We start from the raw sequence: 25,070 nt of genomic DNA, 5'->3' as shown, positions 1-25,070 counted from the left end.
GAACTTTATTTTCAAATATCATGTTACATTTGTTCAGTGAGGTACAACCATGATATTTTCCAGACAGAAACCCGCGAACCAAAGAATATAATTTACAAGAAGCAGGTTACTGTATTATTTCAAGGTACTGTGGTAATAAAATGCGTCTTTGTGCAATTTCGACTTGAAAATATTTCGAGCGTGGGAGTGCAGATACCGTGTTATAACCCCAAACAGCAAAAACCTTGAATTGCAAAAAACTGCGAAAAACCTTAACAACTCGGTCATCGAAGAGTTAAGCGCAGATCAAATCATTTTTGTATACTTTTCTGAGACATGCTATACGCGTCCCTCTTGTTCATCATTCAGCTAATGCAACCATCTCAGGTCCACCGCTCGTTCTCCCTCGCCCGGTGAAGATTCATCATGCCTCTTCATATCTTTCCCTCCGCAACCTCGGAGATGATTGCTTCATGAATGTTATACTACAACTTTTGAAGCGTTCATCTTTCGAGGATCATTTCCGTACTTGTTGCGTAGGGACAATTCATGAAGAGCTGAGGAAAATTCTATCTGGTGAGAAAGACGTCGTTGGTGATCTGAGAAGAATGCACAGCTATAGCAAGTTGCACAAGGGACGCAATATGTGTACAACAGCGTTGAAAGTTTTGATGAAGGTGAGTATCAGATACTTTAATAACTTATTATGTAACTACCCAAAGGCGAATCAATCACAAAAAATCAAAAAAAGAAATTTCCTCGCCGAATATGGTAGTCGTTTTTCGATATTGCGGTGTTTTTAGAGAAAAAAACTAGGCTCGAAAAAATCCGAGAAAGAGAATTGTAATAAAAAATTACATATAGAAATACGAATAATTTAGAAAAATTTCCCAACTTTTTATTTAAATAGAGGAATTAAATTTTCGAAAGTTAGTCTAAATTTGTTAACTTCGATAAAAAAAATATCATTCAGGAGAAAATCGTAAATTTGAAAAAAATCAACCGTTTTAACTAGAAATATATTCAAAAAATGTCAATAGATGTGCAGAAAAATCGAAAAAACCCGATTGTCTTGGCCTAAATATGTTTAAAACCGCACTAAGAATACTAACAAATTGATTCCAATTAAAATTTCAGGACTTGGCTGCAGAGTGTAAACGCAATACCGAAGTAAAGGTTCTCCACCCCACGCGGTTCAAGAGTCATCTGGTTTGCAGTGCTCAAGGCTGCAAAAATCCGACGATTCCGGACAAGCCATATTTCAAAGTGGCATTGCCAAGTGGAAAGGCTTTCACTGATATGGTGGTCCAGAAGCATCATCATCTACCTATCGCCCCCCAAATATTTTGAAAAGAATACAGAATACCCGCAAAACCCTAAGTAAGTGTCAAAATTCCCCTGTTGCTAAATGTGCACTGATTAAAAAGATTAAAATTCTCATGCGCAAGCATAGAAACATTCTAAGATCCAATGATAAAGCAATAACCATTGGAAAAAATTACTCAGCTATTAGGAAACTTATCAAAAGTAGAACTACAAAATCCAATGCAATTCCACCTATTTTGTTTAATAACCGAACGTGCATATCAGATTTGGAAAAATGTGATATTTTTACAAAAATATTTCTGGAGAATTACTCCCCCTCCGTTCCTCCTTCACCCCACACGGTCATTCCAAAAACAACTGATAATAATGAGATTTATCCTGAAGACATTTTCCAGCCATTTATTGTTGAAAGTGTTCTGAAAAAACTTCCTCCTAAGCTCGGGTTTTCACTCCACCATCTCAATTTTTATATGCTCAAAAAATGTGCGACACCGCTCGCGTTACTCCTCTCTATTATTTACTCCCAGTCATTGAAAGAATCAACCATTCCCTCCATTTGGAAGCATGCCACTGTCATTCCTATACCCAAAAAAGGCAACCCCTCAAATCCATCTAATTATCGTCCAATTAGCTTAACTGATACTATTGCTAGAGTAATGGAGAAAATTATTTCACACCGAATCAAGTCTGAATACGGTCACCTCATATCCAAACATCAACACGGGTTTCTAAATTTTAGGAGCTGCACCGCAGCCCTCACTCGATCTTCCTCTCTTTATCATTCTATACTCCATGAACACAAACGTCTTGATATTATATTTTTCGATTTCTGCAAAGCTTTTGATAAAGTCTCTCATGACATACTTATTTCTAAAATCAAATCTCTTGGCATCAACCCCGTCTTTTGCAATTGGATATCCTGTTTTCTAAGCAATCGCACTTTCTCAGTCAAAATCAATTCCACACTCGGCAAAACGGCTTAACTTCATAGCATACTCTTGCAACTTCTTAACAACAATTAGGCATTTTAGCTTTTAAGCAAACTTCTGCAGCTTTTCAGACGATTTTTGCAATTTCTTAGAGCTAAATTTCGCTCACAATCCCGTTGGTTTTCGCAACTTCTTAACAGCTTTTTACAAAGTTATATAAATGTTTTTATTAAGTTGCAGGAGTTTGCTATGAAGTTGCGACGTTTTGCCGAGCAGTTTCCGCTAATGCTCTCCTCCCCATTCCTTCTGGGGTGCCCCAAGGAACAGTTACAGGTCCCCTTCTCTTTATATTGTTTTTGAACGACCTACTCCTATCCATACCCCCTTCTATTCAATTTTCTTGTTTTGCGGACGATGTGAAAACATTCAGTCACGATCCAATTGAACTTCAAAGCACAATTGATCTCATTGTAGATTGGTCTATGAAAAATCAGTTGCCGCTTGCTCCCACCAAAACGGCCCTACTCCACATAGAAACTCAAAACCCTAGGCATAATTTCAATATTGACTCCCTACCCATCGTCCCCAGTTCCTCTGTTAGAGACCTCGGGCTTATCACCGACGATAAATTGTCATTCAAATCGCATATCAATAGAACCTCTTCCCTGGCATTTCTTAGGGCAAAACAGATCCTAAAATCCTTCCCCTCTGGCTCCATTAAATTCTATGTGAACCTGTTTAAAACGTATGTCTCACCAATTCTTGACTATGGGTCCCACATTTACTCCCCTCCCCCTCATTCAAAACTGTCAGGTACATTAGAATCCGCTCTCAAATACTACTCAAGAATAATACTACAACGTAACAATATACAATACAAAGTATCGGAAACATCACATAGAAACACCTCATTAGTTTATTCACTTTCATATAAAAACCGCCTAAGCATTCTCAACATGGCCACAGCCCGCTCAACACGCTTAAAATCACAGCTTATTCTCTTGTATAAAATTATAACAAGCGCTGTACATTTCCCAGGTGCAAAAAGATTCATTTTGCATGTCAGATCTCAACGTCGGCCGATGCTCCTTTCTCTAGTCAATCCAAAGTCCAAAGGTTTCTTTTCTATTGTCGTTCCCCTTTGGAACAGTATAGTTCACAATGTATCAACATTCCTTTCCCCCTCCCAGTTTATGAACCTCATAAACCAACAAATCTCATACTTTTAAATTTCTCGTTGATTTATCCTCTTCTGTCAAATAGTATTTACTTTTTTCATACTTAAGATGGACTCTGACGGGTCTTTCTTATTTTATGTGTTATTCGATTTTCCCCGTTGATCTTCTATGTACTACATTTTGTTACTATTTATCTAACTTCGAATAAACAAACAAACAAGCCATGGCAATGTACGGATCACTTGGGAAAATCGGCTATGATCGAGAAGAAGATCATAGCCGACAAGTTCAACTCGAATTTCATATGGATCTTTGTTGATGCTGCCGATAAATATCCTAAACAAATGAATATCAAAGCCAATCAGGAGCACATCATTTATGGAGAAAAGTGTCGGCTTGTCGGCTTTTTGGAAACGGAGTCGCCATCAACCGGACGTTTTTCGACAAATCATTCGACCTGGACTCATTCGCGACCAACTGTCTGTTCGTGTTCGAGCGCTGTTGATAACTTTTTTAATTAAATGATTTTTTTTCAATACTGTGTTTTTTTAGCCGGAGAACGTTTTACGCATTCCTTCAAAACTTTGGCAAGCCGAATGGAGCGACTTGATCAAACAATTTCCGACCGTATTAGAATTGTTGATGGAGAGATCAGTCGACACTCCGATAATGAAAAAATCTGCGAACAAGCCGCTTGTACCCTCAAAACGTGCGATAATGTCATCGTGGATGTGAAGAAGGAGCTGGAGATGCTTCATAGTTTGAGACTAGAAGATCAGAAGAAGAGCCTTATGAATCTGATTGCTAAGGTACAGAAAAGTGGAATGATTCAAGATCTGGAAAAGTGGAGAAGTCTTATGGAATCTCGTTACATCTTCGATAACACATTTTCTTCTGCCACACCACATGGAGTTCTTGTCGAAATGTGTCAATGTCTTGAGCTGATGAGTTCAATGTTGCGATCTGTGGAGCAATCAATTGCAGATAGAAATCACAACGGAGTCACTGAGAAACAGCTTCACGAGTTTAAATTAGCCTTTGATTATTTCGATCAAGTAAGTATTTTTGCTAATTATTTAAAATTATATTTTATCCACGTCACTATTCTAGGAAAAGAATGGATGGCTAGACTATGAGCACTTCGAGTTGTGCCTCAAATCTCAAGGATATAACTTTTCAGTTGAAAGTACTCTCAAAGAGACGATGTCCCTCTTGGATCCATCTACGTATGAAGTTATAATTTTAATTTAAAACAATTTCACCTATTTTTCAAAACTGGTCATGTTCAGAAGCATGACTACATGCGTTATATGGTGAAGCATGAGACAACAAACATTCTTGACGATCATTCAGCCATTGAAGATGCTTTGAAGAACCTGGATGCAAGGAAGATTTCGGATGTAATTCCATATTTTCATATATATAGTTAAAATACATTATGATTTTCAGAGTATGTCTCGAAAAGAAGCTGAATTCTTCATGAGCAAGATTGCAAAGAAGGCCGAGACCAGCTCAGACCAAGTTTGCCTGGAATATAAGGATTTCGTTAACAGTTTTTATTAAATTATTATATGATCAAATAAAATATATTTTAATGGTCAATTATCAATATTTTTTGTAATAAAGTATGTATTGTTTGTTTTTACAACATTGTTTCAATGTATCTTCTGAAAACGTGTACTCCGAACGCTTCCATACTTGATTAATCTTATCATAAAACTTCATCATCAAAATCACATGAAAAAGGGCGTGAAAAACGTGAAAGCATTTTATTTCCATTTTTTAGAAATCATTATTATTCTTATTGTTCTACTACAATGCCATTCGGAGGTGCTGCTCCAGTTGCTGCCGGCGTTTCTGCTCCAGACGCTGACGATGTTCCTTCTCCAGATTATGCAGCCACCTCAGGTCTTCAGCTCGTTCGTCCTCATAGGGTGAAGTCTTCGTGCCTTACCCTTCGTAACGGCGGAGATGATTGCTTCATGAACGTTGTATTGCAGCTTCTGAAGCGTGCTTCGTTTGAAGATCATCTCCGTACATGTTGCGTTGGTGAGATGCATGAAGAGCTGAGGAAACTGCTCTCTGGTGAAAAAGACGTTGTCGGTCATCTGAGAGGAATGCTGAGCAGTAGCGAGCTGCACAAGGGAGTCAATTCGCCGTCATTTGCATTTGTAATTTTGCTAAAAGTGAGTATCAGATATTAATACCGTATTTCCTCTATTAGTAAATATTGCAGTCTCTAATAGTCTTCCATCCCACTTTTTAGACCTGCAAAACTTTCCGGAAACGTCAGAAAATTTGCCATTTCTGAGTAAATTAAACATGAAATGGTTCAAATAATAGATAAAATATTGGAAAATGGTCGCTTTCCCTAGGTTGTTGGGCATTCGAAAAATAGTCTTACAACCTCTAATATTCTTGCAGTCTCTATTAGTCTTGCACCCTAACGGACCAATTGAAAATTAGTCTTGAAAACTAGGCATGCAAGACTAATAGAGGAAATACGGTAACTTATTTTGTAACTACCCAAAACCATGCGTGCTTATTTTATCGCCATATTCGATGCGCAAATATCACATGAATACAGTAACCCGGTCGAATCAGTCACATCAAAAAAATGGTATTTCCTCGTCGAATATGGCCGCCGTTTTTCAAATTTTTGGTGTTTTTTTGAGAAAAAAACCGAGAACGAGAATTGGAATAAAAAATAACATTAAAAGGCGAATTTTAAAAAAAGCGAATGAAAATGCGAATAATTTAGAGAAGTTTCCTTAATTTCTATTTAAATAGAGGAACTAAATTTTTCGAAGATATATTAATCTAAATTTGTTAATTTTGAAAAAAAATCAGTTCAATATAAATTTCAGGACTTGGCTGTAGAGTGTAAGAACGACGCCAAGGTTCCCCATCCCATGCGGTACAAGAGCCACGTTGTTTGCAGTGTTCAAGGCTGCACAAAGCCGAAGCCGTCGAATTGGCCACTTTTCTGTGTGAAATTGCCAAAAGGAAAGTCGTTCACCGACATGGTGCTCCAGAAGCCATGGGAATGTAAGGACCACTTGGGAAAATCGGCTATGATCGAGAAGAAGATCATAGCCGACAAGTTCAACTCGAACTTCATATGGATCCATGTTGACTCTGCTGAGGGACGTTACAAACAAATGAGGATGAAGGACAACCAGGAATTCATCATCTTTGGAGAACATTGTCGGCTGGTCGGCTTTCTGGACGTTAAGATAGTACCCGAAGGCTTACACGGAATCGTTTGGATACATAATGGCGGAGGTTGGAGCCGGGTTTCGGATCATCACAAGAAGGAGTTTTGGAGCACGTCATTCGACATGGACTCAATCTATGCAGGCGCTCTGTTCCTGTTCGAGCGCAAATAAGAACTTTGTTTTTTAAATTAAATAAATTTTTTTCAATACTGTTTTTTTTAGCCGGACAACGTTTTCTTGCCTTGAGGATGGCCCCAAGTGATTTTATTCTTTTAATAAAATATAATCCAAACAAGAAAAGGTCAAGGCCCCCACGAGTCCGACAAAGAAAGAGAGGAACAAAATAATAGTGAGACCGGCAAGCGGAATGAGAAAGAAAAAAGAGAACAAAAAGGGAATTAGAGATCATAAACATAATTAAAACCGGAAAAATATTCAAATGAGGAATAAATCATGTAACAAATTGACGGGGAAAGAGAAAATGGGGAGTATTATGGAAAATGGATTTCCAGAAGGGGACAGTTGAGGTGAAAAAATCACTAACTTTGGGTTTTATACATATAATAATCATAAGCCTTTTTTGGGACTCTGTTATTCTGATCTGATCGTTTGAGTTAACTCCTAATGAGTAAAATACGAGGTACCGCTAATTGCAAGAAAATCACAAAACTTATTCTCAAAAACGGGTTCTGATTTAAGAATTTAATCAATAAACGATGTCCTTGTAACAAATGATACCACTGATCATTCGACCCTTTTTATTATCATTTCTCCATATCAGACACCTCCTGCAAATCCTTTGCATCTTACTTATCTCTTTTACCAATCGTTCTCTCAATGTTACAATTCAGATTGTCGAAAGATCATGTATCTACCTATTTTTTGTATTTTTCTGTCAGTTGTCGATTCCCTTCGAATATTGCAAATTGTACCCGGTTTCACTAATTCTCATGTTTTATTCAATTACCGACTTGCAGAAACCCTCAGGTATATTTAACGAGGGTTTTATTTTATGAAAAAACCAAAAAAAAGTTAATAAAAATGAAAAAAAAATGCTAAATGCTAAATTGTGTTTTAGAAATAACCTCAAAAAAAAATCCGCAGTTTTTATTTAAGATTTCTCGGTCATGATGTCAAAATGTGGACTCAAATGGAAATGGCGATGCTTGACACGGGAAATAACAAACTTCCGGAAGGTGTTTCTGAATACAGAATACCAATTCATTTCACGGATACTTTGAAAACTGAAGGATTGAAAGTAATCAATTAAACATTCCAAATATCTATTTAAGAAGTTTTTGCAGGTCTTCCAATCAATGATGTTCGAATCAGGAGATGCTCATGATTTATGGTGGACTGGTCAAGAATTCAAAGATATGAGAGTAGAAGCATGTGAACAAATGCTTCGACACGATGAAAGTGTGTATGAAGATTTTAGGAAAGACGGTTTTGATGTCGCCATTGCACATTTCCATGATTTGTGTCCACTTGCAATTGCGAAGAAAATGAATGTAAAAAGAGTAAGTGGAAGAGGAAAAGATTAGGATCTAGAAGAGTATCTTAAATTTAGGACTTGATGATTTTTATCGACTTTTAATAATTTTTAATTAATAATATCTAATCATGATTAGAAAACTGCATGAAAATCCGGATGAAAACTGAAATTGCCGATATCTTTCAAATAAAACACAAATATTTATGAGATGAACTTTACTTTTTACAAGATTCATAGTTCAGAGTTTTATTTTTAAAACAAAAAATAAATAATTAAGGTAATCTGGATAACACATGGAACATCAATTTACGAATTCTCGGCTGTACAGCTTGGACTTCGAACGATTCCATCAACGATTCCGCATCCACTTTCTTCAGGTATTTGACGCGTCTAGCTCAATTTTTTAGTAAGCAAAACTTTTCATTTTCAGCTGGTTTCTCTCAATTATTTCTGGATCGTGTACAAAATACTCTTTGGCATCTGTCACTTCTTGATTTTGTGAATCTTCCTCAAAATCTTCTCGTTGACGAGAATTTGTTCTATCGAGGTTTGTATGGCTGTGTACTGAGGGATCAAACAATTCGAAAATCAAAAATTTCAGAGTTCGTCGGTGCTGACCAAGATGATTTATGGGATTTAGCAAAAACCACAGTACCATCATTATTAATTAATGGGGATAGAATGCTTGATTTTCCACGACCACTTCCAATTCATATCGCTTTTTCTGGAGAACTGGGAGTTAGTAAAGGAAAGAAGCTGGTTATGGAAAAATGGTTAGAAGATATAATTGAGAAACCATCGGATGGACTTATTGTATTTTCATTGGGAACTGTATCAAATACTACAAATATGCCAGCTCAAATGATTGTAAGTTATTTGCTTTTGCTTCCAAATGGCTAAAACTCCTATTGTTTAATACAATAAATTCAGAACTCTTTCCTCGGCGCATTCGGAAAATTGAAGACTTACACAATTCTTTGGAGGATGGAAAAATCTGTGGCGGGAGCTGAAAAGTATGAGAATCTGCATTTGGTGAAGTGGTTACCGCAGAAGGATATTATGAGACACCCAAAAATGAAATTAATGATTGCACATGGAGGCTATAATTCTTTCTTGGAAGCTGCACAGGTGAGGGATCATTCAATATCACAACAAAGAAAATATTGTCAAATCCATCAATTGGTGCTCAAATGACAAAATATTATAGAGAATCTTTTCACCAATGTATTTTTGAGCTTGCAGAAGAGCTTGAAATACGTAGACACCCCCATTTACGCTATTTCTTCACTTTTAAATTCCAAATTGTCCGAATTTCCAAAACTCATCTAGAAATTGTCATTTTTTGTCTTTGTAGACTTATTATGAATCTACGATTCTTGTATCAAATAGTAGTTTCAGGCTGGAATCCCTGCTGTTCTGATGCCACTATTTGCGGATCAGAAGATCAATGCAAAGAGAGCCCAGAGATATGGAATGGCAACTGTACTGGATAAATTAGATTTGACTATCAATAATGTTTATGGAGCCATCAAGGAAGCATTGAAACCGGAGTAAGTTTGACAGGACAGTTTAGAAAATTCACTTTTTAACAAAGTTAACATTCCAAAACCAACGAACTTATTTTTGTGAAAAAATTGCAAAAATCTAATAGTAAAAATCTTTACTAATGGAAACAGATTCAAAATATATTTTCAGGTACTCCACAAATGCAAAAAAACTATCCGCGATGCTCTCAGATCAAGTTGCTCGAAAACCTTATTCTGCACTCCGATACTCTCTGAAATTAGCAACAAGTCCGAAACCTTCTCTGTTCACACTGAAATCTCAACATTTATCATTCTTGGAATTCCATAATCTTGACATATTTTCGATTGTATTGCTAACTGCGTTTATTGTATGTTTTTAGAGAAAACCAACTAATTGAAAAAAATTTGGGTAACTTAAAAATTTGACTTTTCGAAAAAATTGTCTTTTCGGCAAAAACAGTTGCTTGTATGAAATTAAAGAAAAACAACAAAACTGTAATAAGAAGATTTGAAAATTCACCTGAACACTGTAAAGCTTTGGGAGATGCTGAAGGTTTTAAAATCATGTTTGGACAGTTTTTTGTTAATTTTTGAAACATCTCGTCTATTTTCAGAGGTTCTATAACTAATTTTTGCCGGAATGTGGAAAAAATATATCTTAAAATTAACTAGTAAATTATTCTCGGAGTAGTCGAGTAATAATAGTGCGGTACTTTTCTCCAGAACATAATTTTTTTGATTATATAGTAGTACCATCCCTCTCCTTGTTAGCTACTTTCATATGAATAAATAAGCATACATTTATAAATGCCAAAAGCTAAGATTGAAAGATCAAGTCACATACTAGTCACATACGAGTCCAATGTACGTGTGCAATATTTATTCATATATTTACATCTCAATAGGTGTAATTAACTTCCTGTTACAAATGTTTCAGAGGATGAGAAAATGTATGGTATACCAAATATTCACTTCCGTGTTTTTTTTTTTCGTCTAACAACAAAATCGTTCTTCACAGATTTACATCAGAATTTTCCACAATATAAATACAAGAAAGGTTCCTGAATACAAAAACCTGGGTTCAAAGCTCAATTGTTTTTTCTTGTTTCCACTTAAGTTAAACCGACTCGGTAACAAATCGAGCTTTTTTTTTAAATAAAAACTTCAACGCGGAAGTAATTTTCTCTCTTCTAGAGGTTTTGATGTATCAAAATTTTAGATTTTGAAAAAATATGAACCACGTACTCGGCATTTCGTGTTTTCTTTCTCCCACCCTTTTGCCACCTTTCTACCACCAAAATGTAGAAAGGCGAAAAATGGATAGGGAAAGGCGGCAAAATGGTGGCAGATTGGTGACAATAGGTGGCAACGATGCTATTATTTTTGTTTGTTTTCACTCTGAAAATAAATAAAAACAAACTGCAATTAGGTTATACAATCTAAATTTATTTTATGAAACATCATATACATCATTAAAACATTTTAAATAATTAAAAATTCGTATTTTTCCATAGTTTGCTGCCACATAGCACGAATTTGCCTGTTTTTCGTGGCATTCTCCCGTCGATTTTCGGTAATCTGCAAAAACATGAATAGGAATATGTTTATTTATTAAGTAGAATTTGTAAACCCTTACCTTTCAAGATCCGGTGAGCAACCAGTTCAGGTCGAGCCGTCTGCTATCTCGTAAAAAAAAAATAAAAAAAAATAAAAAAAAAAAATAGATTTAAAAACGTTGAAGAAAAAATTGTTTAAAAAAATTAATTCGAAGAGTTATCCGTGCCAGGATAACATCCGAGAACACGTCAGCACTATCTTGGCGCACAATGAAAGGTGACAAAGTGCTACAAAAGGCGACAAAGGGTGGCAAATGGTGGCAGTTTTGGTGTCACCAGAACGCTGCCGCTGCTGTTTTAGACCACAATAGGTGGGAGAAAGGTGGCAAACGCGACTGAATTTCGAGTATTCGTTGAATAATTGTGATATTTTTACAAAAGGTGGGGAGAAGGTGGCAAAAAGGTGAGCGGAAGGTGAGAAGACCTCAAAAGGTGGGAGAAAGGAGGCACTAAATGCCGAGTATCTAATAATGATTTGGAATTTTGAAAATTTTTCAGAGATCACACTATCTTCAAAATTTAAAATAAAACCCTTGGCTCTTTGCACGCAGGTTGACTTATCAAAGTGTTTTTCCAAAGAAAAAATTAGAACTGTACTTCACATTGAAAATAATACAAGCACATATTGGTCTAGAAAAACATCCGGGGGAAATTATCAAAAATATTTATACTTCCAAAAAATATTATTCTTCCGGGTTTGACTTTTCTTTGTGTACAAAGTACAAATTTACATGTCTGCTTTTCGGAACTTTTTAGATTAAAAAAGCTAATTTTTAAAAAAATATATGCGCTTTAAAATTTGTTCTGTAATTTTTTTCAGTGCGGGGTTTCACTACTTTAGAAAATATATTTTTGCAGGCATTTAGAAAAATTATTGGAATTAAAAAAAACATTTTTCCGAAAGTTCCCAGAGTTGTACACTTAAAATTTATTTTCTAGACTTGAGAGTGGAGATTTCTCGCTTAAAAATGTAAATTAATAAAGCAGTAACATTTCTTCAACAAGTATTTTTTGTATGGCATGTATCTCGTTTTGAAGTCTGCGAGTAAATGGAAAATATTTCCTTGTAAATGGCTCGAAAACCCAAACTTTTAGGTAAATTTGGCAATTTACCAAAACGGACTGGAAGTTTTCCAATTCTAAAAGCATATTTCACCGAAAACCCATTTTCTAAACCATTTTCTTCAAGCAACATTTTCAAGATTTGTCTCCCTTTTCAAAATTTTATTTTCCAAAAAAACAAACTGAGATCGTTGTAGCTGATAAGTGGCGAGACAATCGGGTTATCAGCTGCAATCTTATTTGGTTACCCAAAAGAGTCTAGACACCCTCCCTTTACATTTCGGTCTATGAGAATTGGTCGGAGGTTCCGATGAAAATGTCTAGAGGTGTGTAGAATCAAACGATCAGGACACACAATTTTGTTTGTCAACACACTTAATTATAAATACTATTACTTCTGCAGGGCTGAAAACATTTAAGACATGGGGTGGCACTGACAAGTGCCCCCTTTTTTCAGGATAACTGAAGTAAATGACGTTTGAATTGCAGACCCCCAGTCGATCATCAAAACAACGGACGATGAAAAACAATTTTCTGTGTTAAGCAGTGGTTTTTACTTAGGTAGACAGAAATAGGTTTAATATTTTGTATGACATCATTTGAAAAAGTTTTGGGAATATGATAAGGAAAATATAAATAAATGCCACTTTGTTTTCCGCATCTACCAATTTTTGTACTACAGAGAAGCTGTCAACTTTGGAAAACCTAAAATTTTATTCTGTTCGCGTAAACATGGTACTATAAATCTTTACTTTCCAAGTGCACTTCAGAATTTTAAATTACAGAAACTTTCTTCTTCTACATCAAATTAACAAATCTGTAAATTTTGTAACCTTTAGCGATCACTATGACTGAGATCGCGGCGAGACTCACTCAAAAAATCAACGTGCGTCTTTAAACTGGCATGTCAAAATTGTTATAGTTGCTCTACCCACAAAAATAATTATTTTGATCATTCACATTTTTTGGCTAAATTCTCAGTTTCCGAAAGCTGCGTTTATAAAACATAGCAGACATCAAGAAACAGATGATCTTCTGCACTTTTTGAGCCACAGAACCATATGTAATTACAACATGTCTGTCACAAGAAACCGATCAAGTTTCTGAAAGTACATTTCTGAAAATAGATTCTCATACCCATGTAATTAAAGATCTGAAAGTCTGAAGACACACCTTTTGGTAGAAATTGGCAGTTGAGTAATATGTCTTAAGTGATGTTTTTGTATTCAAATGATCAGTCAAAAAACACTTTTGTATGTTTGAAAATATATTTGTATTTTTGCTTCAAAATATCCAAAATAATCAGAAATTCAAAAAATATTACAAAAGAAAACAGAGAGTTAATTCTCGGAAAACCTGTTTTTTTCAATTCTGGTTCAATTACTTGTTTTAATTCCCTCCAAAATGTAGACTAATCAGCGACCAATCAGCGACTCGCTCGCTCACTTTTCAACCAATTGGAGTGTGGAAAATGCTAATTGGTTTGAATATGGGCGCGGCTATTCGCTGATTGGTTCAAATAAGGCAATATCTCATTGAATAGCTTTTTAAATGTCGAAAATTTTTATTAACCTGTTTTTTTTGTGAGTTCTCTTATATCTAAAATTAAAGTTTTTATGGATATTTTAAAGCGACATTCCCATTATTGCTACTCCATCTTTAAGTAAAAGGCAGATGAATTCTAAACCGAAAAAACCGCAAGATCAATTTGTGAGAATTATTTGAACTGATCAAATATTAGTCTCTTCTTTTTTTTTCAATTTCCGGGGATTTTTCAAACCGGAAAGCCAGGAGATATCAGGCATTATTATCATGTTTTGTTAACCGACTCGAATTTCTTTCCTGAAAGTTTTGTTTCAAATTTTAAAGAATTTTTTTCGAGATATCAAAAACAACTTTACTAATAGTAACAAAATTCTACAAACCACACTGTTTTTTGTCTCATTGAACACATGATGTAGATGTCCGGAACTTGATATCTGTTGCCAAAAAGTGCATTTGGCACAGTTTTCGAGAAACGCAGACTTTACACAGACTGTCAAATGACGTGAGCTGTGTAGGAGAGAATGATATTCGTATTTAAAAACTGCAGAATAACCGGAAATACACTGTCTGGAAATGATTATTTCGATTATTCATTGTTTGGTTTTTGTGGTTAAGTACTTTCCAAAAATGTTTACTAAAAAAAATTTGCACTTGATGTGAGATTACCTTGGAATAGACATGGGCTGCAAATCTCCTCGGCAAATTAACAAAACTGCCCATTCTAATATGATAACAAGTTTTTAAAATTAAACTATATGCAAACGTATAGAAAAATATTTGATTAGTTTGAAAATAACATTTCATTTTTCTGAAACATCGAAAAAAATTCCTTGCTAGAACCATTTTAACAGTAGTTCTTTGGCAAGTTTCAGGTAGGTTTTAAGATTATTCTCAAAATTTTCAGTACAAAGATATTATTTTTCCAATATTGGTTTAAACTAATCAAATATTTTTCTATATTTCTACGTACATTTTTGTTTAAAAACAATAGTTATCATATCGTAATGGGCTCCACAGAGATCATTACTCAGAAAAGATTCCAAAAGTTGAAGTTCTTGAATTTTGGGTTAAAATTATAATAGTTGTATTGTGCGTGCTATCGGTGGGTCTTATCCCGATATCGTTATTTTTTGAAAATTGTTTATTAAATTTGAAATGAGTTACTTGAAAATAGAATTGGTTCACCAGGAACCATTTTGTTCCATTTCTCACGTTGTTGAAAATGCACGAGACTGTAACTATTTGTGACTATAAAGAACAATTTCCAAGAGCGGAAAATAATCCCCTAGACATAATTTTCAACTTTGCTGATACTACATGTCTGCTGTCGAGACAAAAACACTGTCTGGAAAACGGAAATTTGATATTGTTTTGATTGTCTACTGTAGAGATCTAGAACATAGGAGAAGCACCCCCCCCCCGTCGTGTTTTGTAGTGTACAGCTATTTTCGATCCAAAACTTTCATGTTGACGTACACAAAACAGAACCAGACAATTTATTCGTACTAGATACACTTGCCCGAGCCGTCTTTTGCCACTCTCTGCAACTTGTTTAGAGGAGCTAAAAGTGTGGTGTTCAGACTGTCTAGACATCTCTCTGGAAATCACTCAACTGGCATGGAATAAGAGAGAGGGAAAAATGAAGAAGCAGTTGTTTTCAGCTATGTGTGTGTGTGATCATCTCATCTTGTCTGCAAAGGAGACCACGTCTGATGCAGTCTAGACGGGTTTGTTCTTCTTCTAGTTTTAATCCCGTTTATTTTTCTTTTTCTTCTTCTGCTGCTGCTGCGTCTTTGTTGTTTTATGTTGTTCCGCTTCCTTCTACAAAGCTTTCCAAGACAAAAGTACACGGACCATCGAGCAGCATTTCCAGTAAGCTTAACCCAGAGGGATCTACTTTTGAAAGTTTGGTCTTCTTCTTCAACTACACTGTCAATTCGAGATGTAAACATGAGGACTCAGTAAGCTACTGTGATATCAGGTGGGGGTTGTTCTGCTACAAAAAAGTGAAGGTAACTTTTTGCCCAAGCTTGGCTCAGAATCTATAAATTTAGTGTAGAAATTGGAAAACTCTGTCTGAACTTTGGCAAGACTGATTGAAAACTCGATCCTTTTTCAAGTTCAAGTTCAGCCTAATTTTGATGCAACTCCTGCCAATCGTTGGGATTCTAAACTTGGGTAAGAAATTGGCAAGAGTTGGATGAAAATTGAAAAAGTTTTGTCGAGGAGTTGTCAACTTCTAAACCAAGTGTGTAGTTTTTATGCCAAGCTGATACATTTGGTAGAAAATTTTTTTGGAAGATGCTTGAGTTGCAATATAGGGAATGGCGGCGAACGACCTATCCAAATCTACAAAACTGTACATTTCGATATGATAACTCTTCGTTTATAATAAAAATAAATATGCAGGTTTAGAAAAATATTTAATTAGTTCGGAAATAACAATTGTATTTATTGGTTGACTTGAAAATAATCTCAAAAATTGCCTGAAACTTGCCGAAGAACAACTGTTAAGATTTGGCTACTTTCAATCAGTTTTTAAAATTTCGTTCGATTTTTTTAAATAAAACTAAAAGGTCTAAATTCAAATGTTTTTCTAAAATTATTTATTTTTACTTTAAAAAGTTGAGTTATCATATCGGAATGGGCAGCTTTGTAGATTTTTACGTTTTTGACTCAATTTTTCAAGCTTATCCCTCTGAGTATTTCCAACCCCTATAACATTATTCTCCTTATCGGATGTACTTGAATGACGTTGTAAGTTTCTTGAACATCGAACGGATATCAGTAGTCTACTGATACACATTATAAATATAATTCCCCGCTTCGATACATGTCTAGACATTTTGTACTTTGTGCTTGTAGACTGATCCGCATAGATTATGCGGTTTTTTGATACTTAATGAAGCCGTCTTCTGATACACCAGTTCTCTGAATAGATTTTGTGTTTTGGACAGAAGAAAATGCGACAATTTTTCACAGAGCTCTGATATTTTAATGCCTGAAATTGTAGATTTTGTACTCAGACTTTAAGGAACATCTGGAAATTTAATTCTCGCAGATTACTTTTTATTTTTGAGCTATGAATTTCTGAATTGTGAGCAAAAAATCTAACAATTGACCAATAAATTTTGAGTTTTTCCTTGATTGAGCTCATTCATTTGTAGAAAAATAATTTTATATATCTCCAACTACTTTTACTGATAGAAATATGTTTAAAAAAACATTCTGGAAATAAAATTTGCATAATCATGAGAGAATATGTGATTCCTTTATCCTCCCACGCGAAAATGATCGAGGATACGGTACTGAACAGTTGTAAATCACGTTTCATACCGATAAACAGCTTTTTTTTTTGATATTTGATGTATTCAAATATGAATATGATCATCATGTGTTGTTTTTGTACAAGTAAACAGATATGTATTCTATATATCGAATATCAGGAAAATTTGAAAGCTTGCAAGTATGGTTAAGCTTACCGCTAGAACTGCTATCAATAATTTGAGCGGAAACATTTCCTTTTAAAATTAAAATAAATGAAGAAATATATTTATAAAAATGATTTATTCAAAAATAACGATTTTTATTAGAAAAACTCGAAAAAATAATCTCAAAAACTGTCTCAAATTTGCCAAATAACCACTGTTCTAATTTTTTTGACAAATGATAACTTTCAAGCGGTTTTTGAAATCATTCTCGAAACAAATATTTTTCTATTTTTCTAAATGTGTTTGTATTTTAAAAAGTTGAGTTAATATATCGAAATGGGCAGTTTTGTAAATTTCCTGAAGAAGTTCGCCGCCCAATGAAAGGTGAATTTTTCAGAACATGTGGTGGTGCAAGTCTCATAAGGCAAATACGGTAGTTTGCACTCTGCAAAATTTGCAGAAAATTCATGAATCCACAGTTTTGGTAAATAAATTCCAGTTTATTTTCTAGAACAGTACAAGTGTCTCACTTTCACTTTTTCTTCTCTTCCTGCGTATTTACACATTCTCCCTCACACAAGGCACATAGCACTTTTGTACAGTACGTTCAGTGATTCACTGTCTACTATCATCAGCTGACTCTGTTCAATATTTCTATTTTCTGTCTTCTAGATCTCTAAAAAACTCTTAAAAACTTTAAAAACAAAAGACAGGAACTTTCAGTCTATCTTTGTCTCAACGTCTCCTGTCTTCAGAGCTCTCTCATCCGCCAGACAGTTCTGACACCAACGACCACTTGTTTATCAGCATTTCGCCCCTCCTCCAGACGTCTATGTTTATTCTCAAAAAATTCTCTCAACGGAGGCAGACACCGACGTCTTCTTCATCGTCGTGTCCTGTCTGTGTGTGTAGACTGTGATCAGCCTCACCAAAAAAAGCAAGCGGGGCCTCTCAATTCCGTCCCATGCCCCTTCTATGCCCGCCCGCCGGCCGCTTGTTGGTGGCTACACACATTAATCTTTAGCGACGAGACGGTGGAGAAGTAGGAGAACATTGAGACGCAGACAGAGTCTAGACGGCTGCAGTGTCCGACCCTATCGAGTTCCGACCCCTCGTTTTGGCGCCGCCCTCCTCCCCACACACTGCATGCCCTCCCATACCTCGTCGTCTCCTCGCCTCCTCCCGTTTCTCGTTTTGCGTGTCCATTTTTGTGAGGCGTCTCATTTTTATTTTGCATAATATATTTATTTTTTGAAAAAGGGTAATTCCCGCCACTTTTAATGTACTCTCTTATCACCTCCACTTTACAACTTTATCACCAAACATCACATTGAAATTGAAAACGTTTGTTGCCACCTGTTTATTTGTTTGATTTACTATTAATACATATCATGTCTGGCACTTTTTCACTACTCATACTATTATAGCTATATCATAGCTCACATGATGATGCTCATTTTGATTTTATAAACAGATTTTTCCACGACGGCTTCTCATCTTATTCATAATGTTTTTTTCTGAAATCTCATAATTCCTATTTAAATCCATATTTTTTTGCAGTTGCCAACAAATAAACTGTCGACTCGAAAACGTTCTTAGTGATGCTTCAGGGTTGGCTGAGCAATAAAGTAAATCGACTCCGTCATCGGTTCGATTACCACGAAATGTCTTCAACTGAGCAATCTACATCACGAGCCACTACATCAACAAATTGTACAAAAACAGAAGAAACCGTCGATGTAATTGGAACCGTTGAAGTAACTGAATGCAATTGGACAATGACTGAAGAGAGCAGGGATGCTATTATCAGAATTATTAAAGAGAGAATGGTGAGTTTTTTATTCAAAAAAAAATATTTAAATATAGTATATGTCAATTCAAATCTTACATAGGAAAATGTCATTGCAATTTGTTATACTAGTTATAATTGAGAATTTTTTAAATTTCACTTTTAAAGCTTTGACAGCTTATATATCAGCTGTCTTTTGTCCTATACAAACGTTGCCAACTGACAAAAACTTTATTATTTTATTTTTTTGAGTTTTTTAGTTGATTATTAATCAATATCTTCAAGAAGAACCGAGAAATAATATTCCAAAATAAAGTAGTAGGATGCAATGCTAATAGAGAAAATGCGTTAAGTCGTATTTTGTCTAATCACACTATTTTTAACTGACAAAATATTTGTTGTTCCTTTTTATATCTTTTTGTAGTGAATCGTACTAGGAGACGCTGCTATTATATTTATTTTTTCTGTTTCTTTCTCTATTTATCTCTCTCATTTTCTTTTGTTTCTTCTCTCCTTCCTGTGTGGTGACATGTGTTTGTAAGCGCTCTCGGCGCCGGTGTACGGGAGAAAGTGACAGAAAGAGGCAGGCAAAGAGTAGATGATCAATTTTTCATGAAAAACTGTTGTAACTGCTAAGAAATTAATTCTTCTAATCTTTTTTTTGAACATTTAAATCACTGGATTTCCTCAAACTTCAAGAAAGTCGAAGTCTAGACTGAAAATGTCTTGAATCAATACCACTCTTTTTCTCTATCTCTATTTCATATTCATCAAGCAAACATGAAAAGATGTCTAATTAAAGCTCAAAACCTCTGACGTAAATCTGTCTTCTGGCTTCAACGCACACTTTTTTTGAAAAAAAAAGTTCCGTGACTACTGTAGATGACATCAAACAGTAATCTCTGCAGACAGGGAAGACAGTCTCAGCAGCAGCACTTTGGCCTAGACATGGTTTTGAGTCACATGTCTGTCTGGGATGAGAGAGTGACGTAAATAAGAGACACAGAGATAGAGACATCATACAAATACTACAACAACTCGGAATAGTTCGTGTTCGGAATTTTTGGATTGTTACAAAAAACAGGGATTTGCATCTTTTTTCAGCTATAGCTGACTATAGTTAGGCAAAGTCCAGCAAAATCAAATTGCTAATTGGAATTTTAAAATTTAAATACATACATTTGCATGTATGTATATAATAATTTATACAAAAAACTGTGCTTCCTATTAGGAAATTCCCATGAAAATTCACTTCCGGTCCCGATCAGCGCACTTTTTGTTATTTAAAGCGTAAGTAAATCAATTGTCTAGAAGAATTGAGCACAGACAAACAATCACTCTAAAACACCAATGTGCACTCAACGTCATAAACGATAAACTAGGCGCTTTCAGACACTATTTGCCACGAAACTATCGCAACTCGTTTCCCCTCTTATCAGTTTCTCCAAGAAGCCCCACGAGCTAAAGATCAAGTTTTGTGTGTGCTCCGAGTCGCTTCCCTGGTTTTTTTTGTTTTATGTGTCTAGTCTAGACTCCTAAACTTGCAACATTCTTCTCCTGGCAGCACAATACGAATATAGTCGCGGCGCCTCTTAGAAGACCAAAAACGACGTCAGTATGTGTATGTGTCTCTTTTTCTTTCACTCATACTATCTGTATATTCGTGTTCATCTCACCGTCCAACTGCTTCTGAATCTCCTGGAACATTGCATACTCTCTAGTTGTCGCACTGCTGCTGCCTCCAAACAGCAGGGGCGCGTCGCTCAAATGTTGAGAATGTTGCGGTTCTTCTTATTCTTGTTGTGTCTAGACAGATAGAGAAACAGACAGGATGAGATGAGAGATGATGAGGACTTTTTCACATACTCAAACATATAATGATGGAAGGGAAAAAGTTATTGGCGGGGGGAACCAATGAGCAATCTCTTTTACTTTTTGAGATGTGACAAAGACTACACATATCTATGAACAAAATTATTAAACTGCCACAAAACGGATGGAAATTCTATTGGCTGAAAAAAATCGAATTTTGATAAAATTACATATCTAATCGGTTTGGTCCTGAAAAAGCAACAAAAAAGAATAATTTTGACTCTTTAAAATTGTTTTCAATATAAAATTTTTTCCAGTCGCACACTGAATATCAATACGTCGATGATGATGTTCCAAACTCTGAAAGATGTCATTTTTGTATGAAAAGAAAAGGCCGATGGATGGGTGACGATTGCTCGGATCATTCCTCCTTATGCAAACATTGCTGCTACGAAATGATACGTGATTCGGTAAGTTCCGGAGGGTGTAGATATCAATAGAATCAAAGCAATACCGATCAGACAGTCCAGATGCAGACTAGACTATATTGTGCGTAAGGGTGTGTGTGTGTGCGTCTCAAGGGTGTTTGTTTATAAAACGAATCACACAATCAAAGTCTACAGTCCGTCTCGCACCAGCTGCCGATCATTAAAACATTATATTATCAACACATTCTCTCATAGCTTCTGAGGATTAAGGGAAGGTGTTGTTGTAGAACTAATATATTTACTTATTCATCCTTCACCAAGCTTTGCAACAAAAAATTTATTGAATTTCTTGCAAAAAAGATGAAGCATGCCTCGTGATGCGCCGTCGCTTCAAAGGAACTTTGGTCCTTCCTCCTCTTTGAGCACTTGGCGCTGCTCCTCTTCTCCTAGCCAAAAATCGAATTTGTTCCCCATTCCAACTTCTTCTTCTTCTTTTTCTTCTTAACACATCATGATCACATCTCTGTGCTCTTTCCGCCTACTCGTCTACGAGATACGAGATTGATGTGTCTAGAGGTCCAGATGTTGGAATGGGTTTAAAGAAGGGACCATTGAAACAAAGTTATTTGAAGCTCACTGAACATTTTTTTTCAGATTAAAGACTACAAAAGCGGTCCATTATATGCACGATGTCCACAATGCTTCCGCAATATATCTTCATTGACACGGCGGAAACGTCGACTGGTTAGTTTTTATTTACTGCAATTTCTAGTATTCAAAATTGCAAAATCACGGCTTCTCCAAACACCGCGCTGTTCGTTTCCACATGCTTATCTGTGTCGTATATAAATTTTTTTTTTGAAATGTGAAAAATAATGTTATTAGTAGCTGTATTATTATTATTATTATGAGTCAATGATTCTTGATTATTTGATCTCTTGGATTCGCTCATTTAAAATGTGTTTTGATATTGCTGACATATAAAAAAGTGAGCTAGACGCTACGTGAGCACAAGAAGCGAGAGAAAGAGTGAGAAGCATTACTTCCGCTAATTTGTGGCTCTGGCTAGATTGTGCCCAAAATGCGATTGATGATGTTACAGAAGAGTACTTTTAAAATGGAAAATTGACAGTGGGGACTTTGTTTAATTCCACGTCCAAATACCATAATGAAACATTTCAAAAGTTTCGGTAAATTGCCAAATTTTCAAAACTATTACTATGATATTTAGACACTTGTGCACTATATGTACAAGCGGTTTTAAATAATTTTCCTGCTTTTTACATAGATAATATCAAAAAATAGAAGACTATAACTCAATTCTGCAATTTTCAGACAAGTGAAGGACACGACGAGAACTGCCCAGCCCCTATGGTCCCTATGGTTAACGCTGAACATTCAATTTCACTTTGTGACTACACGACATCCATGATGGGTGGAGGACAAGTGAATAAGGGATTTGAATCTTCAAGCTCACTGTAATATACTTTTTTGTTCCTGTTTTGTACAATATTCCCTTCCCGCCCAAAATTCACACTGTCATTTTGGCTTGTTAGCGAGAATTCTGAAGGGTATCTCGGTAACAAGTCATCTTTTTTAACGGCTTATGCAACGATTCGGTATTTTTCTTTCCCACAAACGTTCTTCTTTCTTCAAAAAATCCCATTGTCTCGGTATTGGAAATCTCTTAAATTCACGGTGTATTTTAGGCTAGAATAGTCTTCTTCTTTTTATTTGCCCTCTCATCATCATCCCATCCCTTTCCTTATCTCGGTTGATTTTGATTCGATTTTTTATTATTTCAATAATTTATTTTGACTGCTCGCGGTCGATAGATCCCCATAGATCATTCAACAAATAAATTATTATTTTATTTTTCAGTTTTCTGTGTTTCAGAAAATTTCCAATAGGAAATTATAATCAGAAATTTTTCGTGGGAGATTCATTAAAAAATGGCAGAATACAGTATCGAAATACCAAATATGAATATTCAAAAAAACATTTTAGAAGCTATAAATTTTTTATGATTTTTCAAATTTGCAGAAGCAAATTCCAAAACCTCTAATTGAGTTTTTAATTATGATGTTTGGTATTTTTGACGAAATGTTATTTTCTCTAACATTCTACTTGAAATATTTTTTCCGAATTTCTCTGCAATTATCCAATACTTTGACTAAAAATTTTGAAAAAAATTATTTTTCCCAGATAATTTTACAGTTTCCAATAGTTTTCTCCCAAGACTTTTCGTGTGAACTCTCAGACAAACTAGACTCTTCAAATTTTTCTCTGCATTTCTACTCAGGTCTAGCAGGTCTCAGGACCATTGTGTAAAGTGCTCGTGTCTAGAATGTGACCAACAAACATACATCTAATTCTATCCTTTTCTCCAATTTCTCATGTTGCGACGGGGGGAACAGATCCACCGGAAGAATGAGAAAAAGGGCCAAAGTCCATAGAGTTCGACTAATGGCGTTTTGAGCAACAGCAGCACGTACTGCAGACACGCACAAAAAGATGAAGGGAGAACCGAGAAGCAACGTGTTTTCTAATGAGCTTCGATTTGCGCCACTCACTGGGCTACCGTAGTTCTTGTTTCCCCCAAGGAGTCTCAGACGGGGGGCTTACTGAAAGTGAAGTAGTAATTTGAAGTTCAAAAGAATTGTGGACGTCTGTCTTTCTGCAAACTGACTGGTAGAGGGCACGCTTTTAAATCTGTAACCTTTGGTATAAGACTTTTATGAGTTGTTTCCCTTAGGAGTCCATGTAAATATTTTTCAATCAAAACATCATAGCACTAGATAAGTACCGTAAGTGCCGTATTTCTTCTATTAATATTGCCCCGCCTGATATTCAAACGTATCAATAAAAGAACAAACGATAACTGAGGTATAGGCTGTCAAAGTTAAACAATAGGGTACAATACTAAAAGAATAAATATGGTAAATATCCGTCTCACTAAAATCAATCTCCCCGTACAAACAAAACCAAAAGATGAAGTTTAATATATATGAAAATAACAATTTCTCAGACAATTGTTCGTGCACCCACGTGTGATAGCTTTGATTTTTTGGTTATCTCGAGGCAAAACCACCTGCATCATTTCCTTGGCTACATTTCCTACAAAAGACTGGCTTGTTCAACTCAAATGGCATAAGTTTAATCAAGTTGGGCTTTTGTTTCAGTTTAACATCAAGAAGGGTCTGACTCCGAGGGAAACATAATAGGATTACTCGAAGAATTTTTTAAGTGAGAAAAATTCCCGCAATTTTCGAAGCTCAGAACGAAAAGAGAAAAAGGAATTTTCAATAATAAATACTTGGAAACATTTGCATATTTCCAAAATTTTAAAATTAATTTTTTGTTCGTGGAACTTATATACAAAACTTTTTGGGAAGACAGGCACAGCTCAACAAATAGGTTTGTACATTTCGAGCAAATTCTCGTAAGAACCTCGAACTTCTAACATCATTAGAAATTTGAATGAGAATCCTCAAAACTACTTTTCTGTATGAACCCAATGGACTTCTGATAACAATATTTGAATTTCTGTTAGATTTGCATGTGAACAAATTGACTTCCTGGTTTGGCGTTGTACGAATACAAAATACATAAATTATCTGGAGCCCTGTCACTGTTTTGCTGGTCATGGAAAATGGAAATGGTTGTTCTATGTGTTCGGAAGGGGAAGAAAATGTGTCTAGACAATCGCCTCCTTTCCTTTCATTTATTCGTTCTT

General features: G+C 35.5%; 5 protein-coding genes across 5 annotated transcripts; all 5 read left to right on the top strand.

The window, feature by feature from the left end:
- Positions 1 to 439: 439 nt before the first annotated feature.
- On the top strand, positions 440 to 3,636 carry C07A9.10 (uncharacterized protein). Its single transcript, NM_001379867.2, has 3 exons — positions 440 to 656; positions 1,117 to 1,359; positions 3,301 to 3,636. Exons 1-2 carry the CDS (start codon positions 453 to 455, stop codon positions 1,327 to 1,329), a joined length of 417 nt encoding a protein of 138 aa, NP_001366675.1. The 5' UTR covers positions 440 to 452; the 3' UTR covers positions 1,330 to 1,359; positions 3,301 to 3,636.
- A 33-nt stretch (positions 3,637 to 3,669) lies between these two features.
- On the top strand, positions 3,670 to 4,975 carry C07A9.5 (putative calcium-binding protein C07A9.5; the record flags this gene model as incomplete). The annotated part of the gene is made up of 5 exons (NM_066739.1): positions 3,670 to 3,895; positions 3,965 to 4,467; positions 4,523 to 4,645; positions 4,702 to 4,812; positions 4,862 to 4,975. 5 exons carry the CDS (start codon positions 3,670 to 3,672, stop codon positions 4,973 to 4,975), a joined length of 1,077 nt encoding a protein of 358 aa, NP_499140.1.
- Positions 4,976 to 5,192: 217 nt separating this feature from the next.
- Positions 5,193 to 6,840, top strand: C07A9.13 (USP domain-containing protein). Its single transcript, NM_001025985.3, has 2 exons — positions 5,193 to 5,598; positions 6,280 to 6,840. Exons 1-2 carry the CDS (start codon positions 5,230 to 5,232, stop codon positions 6,799 to 6,801), a joined length of 891 nt encoding a protein of 296 aa, NP_001021156.1. The 5' UTR covers positions 5,193 to 5,229; the 3' UTR covers positions 6,802 to 6,840.
- Positions 6,841 to 7,447: 607 nt separating this feature from the next.
- Positions 7,448 to 10,179, top strand: ugt-60 (Putative UDP-glucuronosyltransferase ugt-60). The gene is made up of 9 exons (NM_001025987.5): positions 7,448 to 7,617; positions 7,747 to 7,888; positions 7,935 to 8,150; positions 8,403 to 8,502; positions 8,556 to 8,672; positions 8,727 to 8,992; positions 9,056 to 9,253; positions 9,524 to 9,675; positions 9,821 to 10,179. The coding sequence occupies exons 1-9, from the start codon at positions 7,496 to 7,498 to the stop codon at positions 10,029 to 10,031; spliced, it is 1,524 nt and encodes a 507-aa protein (NP_001021158.1). The 5' UTR covers positions 7,448 to 7,495; the 3' UTR covers positions 10,032 to 10,179.
- Positions 10,180 to 18,857: 8,678 nt separating this feature from the next.
- On the top strand, positions 18,858 to 23,209 carry C07A9.9 (uncharacterized protein). Its single transcript, NM_066736.8, has 4 exons — positions 18,858 to 19,134; positions 21,224 to 21,376; positions 21,989 to 22,078; positions 22,670 to 23,209. The coding sequence occupies exons 1-4, from the start codon at positions 18,970 to 18,972 to the stop codon at positions 22,814 to 22,816; spliced, it is 555 nt and encodes a 184-aa protein (NP_499137.2). The 5' UTR covers positions 18,858 to 18,969; the 3' UTR covers positions 22,817 to 23,209.
- The last annotated feature ends 1,861 nt before the right edge of the window (positions 23,210 to 25,070 follow it).

Source organism: Caenorhabditis elegans, chromosome III (genome assembly GCF_000002985.6).
Source record: "Caenorhabditis elegans chromosome III".
Classification (NCBI taxonomy): Eukaryota; Metazoa; Nematoda; class Chromadorea; order Rhabditida; family Rhabditidae; genus Caenorhabditis; species Caenorhabditis elegans.
The sequence above is the reverse complement of the archived record's forward strand: the minus strand, read 5'-3'. Positions and strand labels throughout refer to the sequence as shown.